General features: G+C 41.2%; 1 protein-coding gene across 5 annotated transcripts in view; it reads right to left on the bottom strand.

The window, feature by feature from the left end:
* The window catches only part of LOC106881649 (transient receptor potential cation channel subfamily M member 3), a 662,626-nt gene that overhangs the window by 76,348 nt on the left and 584,852 nt on the right, over positions 1-1,426 (bottom strand). For all 5 annotated transcript variants that reach the window (XM_052970748.1, XM_052970745.1, XM_052970746.1 and 2 more), the window contains one exon: positions 965-1,062. In XM_052970748.1, the coding sequence (XP_052826708.1) occupies positions 965-1,062 (98 nt within the window). The remainder of the gene's footprint in view (positions 1-964; positions 1,063-1,426) is intronic.

Raw genomic sequence — 1,426 nt, 5'->3', positions numbered from 1 at the left:
ATTAAGGTAGTTCGGGAGCAAGGAGTGAGTGGGAGAGCCGGTTGAATGATCTATAGATCAGGGGGGGCGTGTGGTGTTATGGGCTGTGACGAGCTATGTGTTGAGGTGAAGCCAGACCGGAAGGGTCAGATCGGAAGTCGGCGACACGCGGTCGAAGGCTAGCACGTGGGGCCAGTGAGAAAACAGCGACGTTACGAGAAAGACGTGTTCTGATTAGGAGCGATCGTGTACCCCGCTGCGGTCGGCAAGGTAAGGTCCAACGCTTCATTCTGTCCTTTTGCTTCTTGTTGTCTTCTTCCTCCATCGCACCACAATTATATATCCTAAAACAGACTGTGATATCTCTCAGCCTGAAATCTCAATTGATCTCAAGTTGTTGCCATATTTAAAACTATATCCTAGATCATCTTTAACCAGCTGACTTCGATAATAAAGCAGAAACAACAGCACAGAATATGAGAACAAAAAAGTTACCTCCCCTACTAATGCAAGTTGACCAAGGTAGAGTTGTCTCTCTTGCATATAACGATACTGTGCAGTGACTTCAGTAGTCAGATGCCCTTCCTATTATCACCTCCCACCATCTCTTTCCAAGCAAGAAAATATTTTTCCATGTTTTCATGGAAGATTGGAAAGAAAGAACACTTCTTAAATGATGGTGATGCTCATTTATAACTATCACACTATGTCGAGACAAGGATGTGCAAACACACATACATGTGCATGCGTGCATGCATGCATACATACAATGGGACCTTTTTGGTTGTCGTATACCAAATTCACTTTGCTTGGCCTGGGGCTGTTGTAGAAGGCACACAATAAGACTGGACGCGAAACTACATGCTTGGGAAACAAACTTAACAACACAGCCATACCAGCAGCACGGACTCGTATACACATGACACATCGACATATATAACACAAATAAATACGCATATACATTCACACAAACACATATACTTACTCAGCAAATTTCCTGAGTTCATCTGATATGTCAACTTCAAGATCATCTTGGTCAGCTTCATGTGCCATTGCCTTGTAGAGCTTGCAGGCCAACAAAGCCTAAAAAATAAAACAGAGAGGAATACCAAAATATTATACATAATAACAGAACAGTTTTACCATTTTGAAGCATTGTTGCTTTCCAAATTAGATTCTTTGTTTATCAAGTCAGACTTTAAGGCATAATAACACCTATATATACGAGGGGAGGGGGTGCTTAAAACTTCTTGTCTTTAGGTAAAAGATCAGTTAATTACGATTTTATGCAACATATTCTTCTATCAGATTCATACACTTATTGCAGCAATCCTTCAGTTTTTCTAAGTCCTGTAAAAGAACTCAGAAGTTTGGGCCTCTAACCAGGCTTTCACAATACCCTTAAAGCCGGGAGCTTTCCAGCACTCCCTCATATATATATATATAT

This window comes from Octopus bimaculoides, chromosome 9, assembly GCF_001194135.2.
Source record: "Octopus bimaculoides isolate UCB-OBI-ISO-001 chromosome 9, ASM119413v2, whole genome shotgun sequence".
Taxonomy (NCBI): Eukaryota; Metazoa; Mollusca; class Cephalopoda; order Octopoda; family Octopodidae; genus Octopus; species Octopus bimaculoides.
The sequence above is the reverse complement of the archived record's forward strand: the minus strand, read 5'-3'. Positions and strand labels throughout refer to the sequence as shown.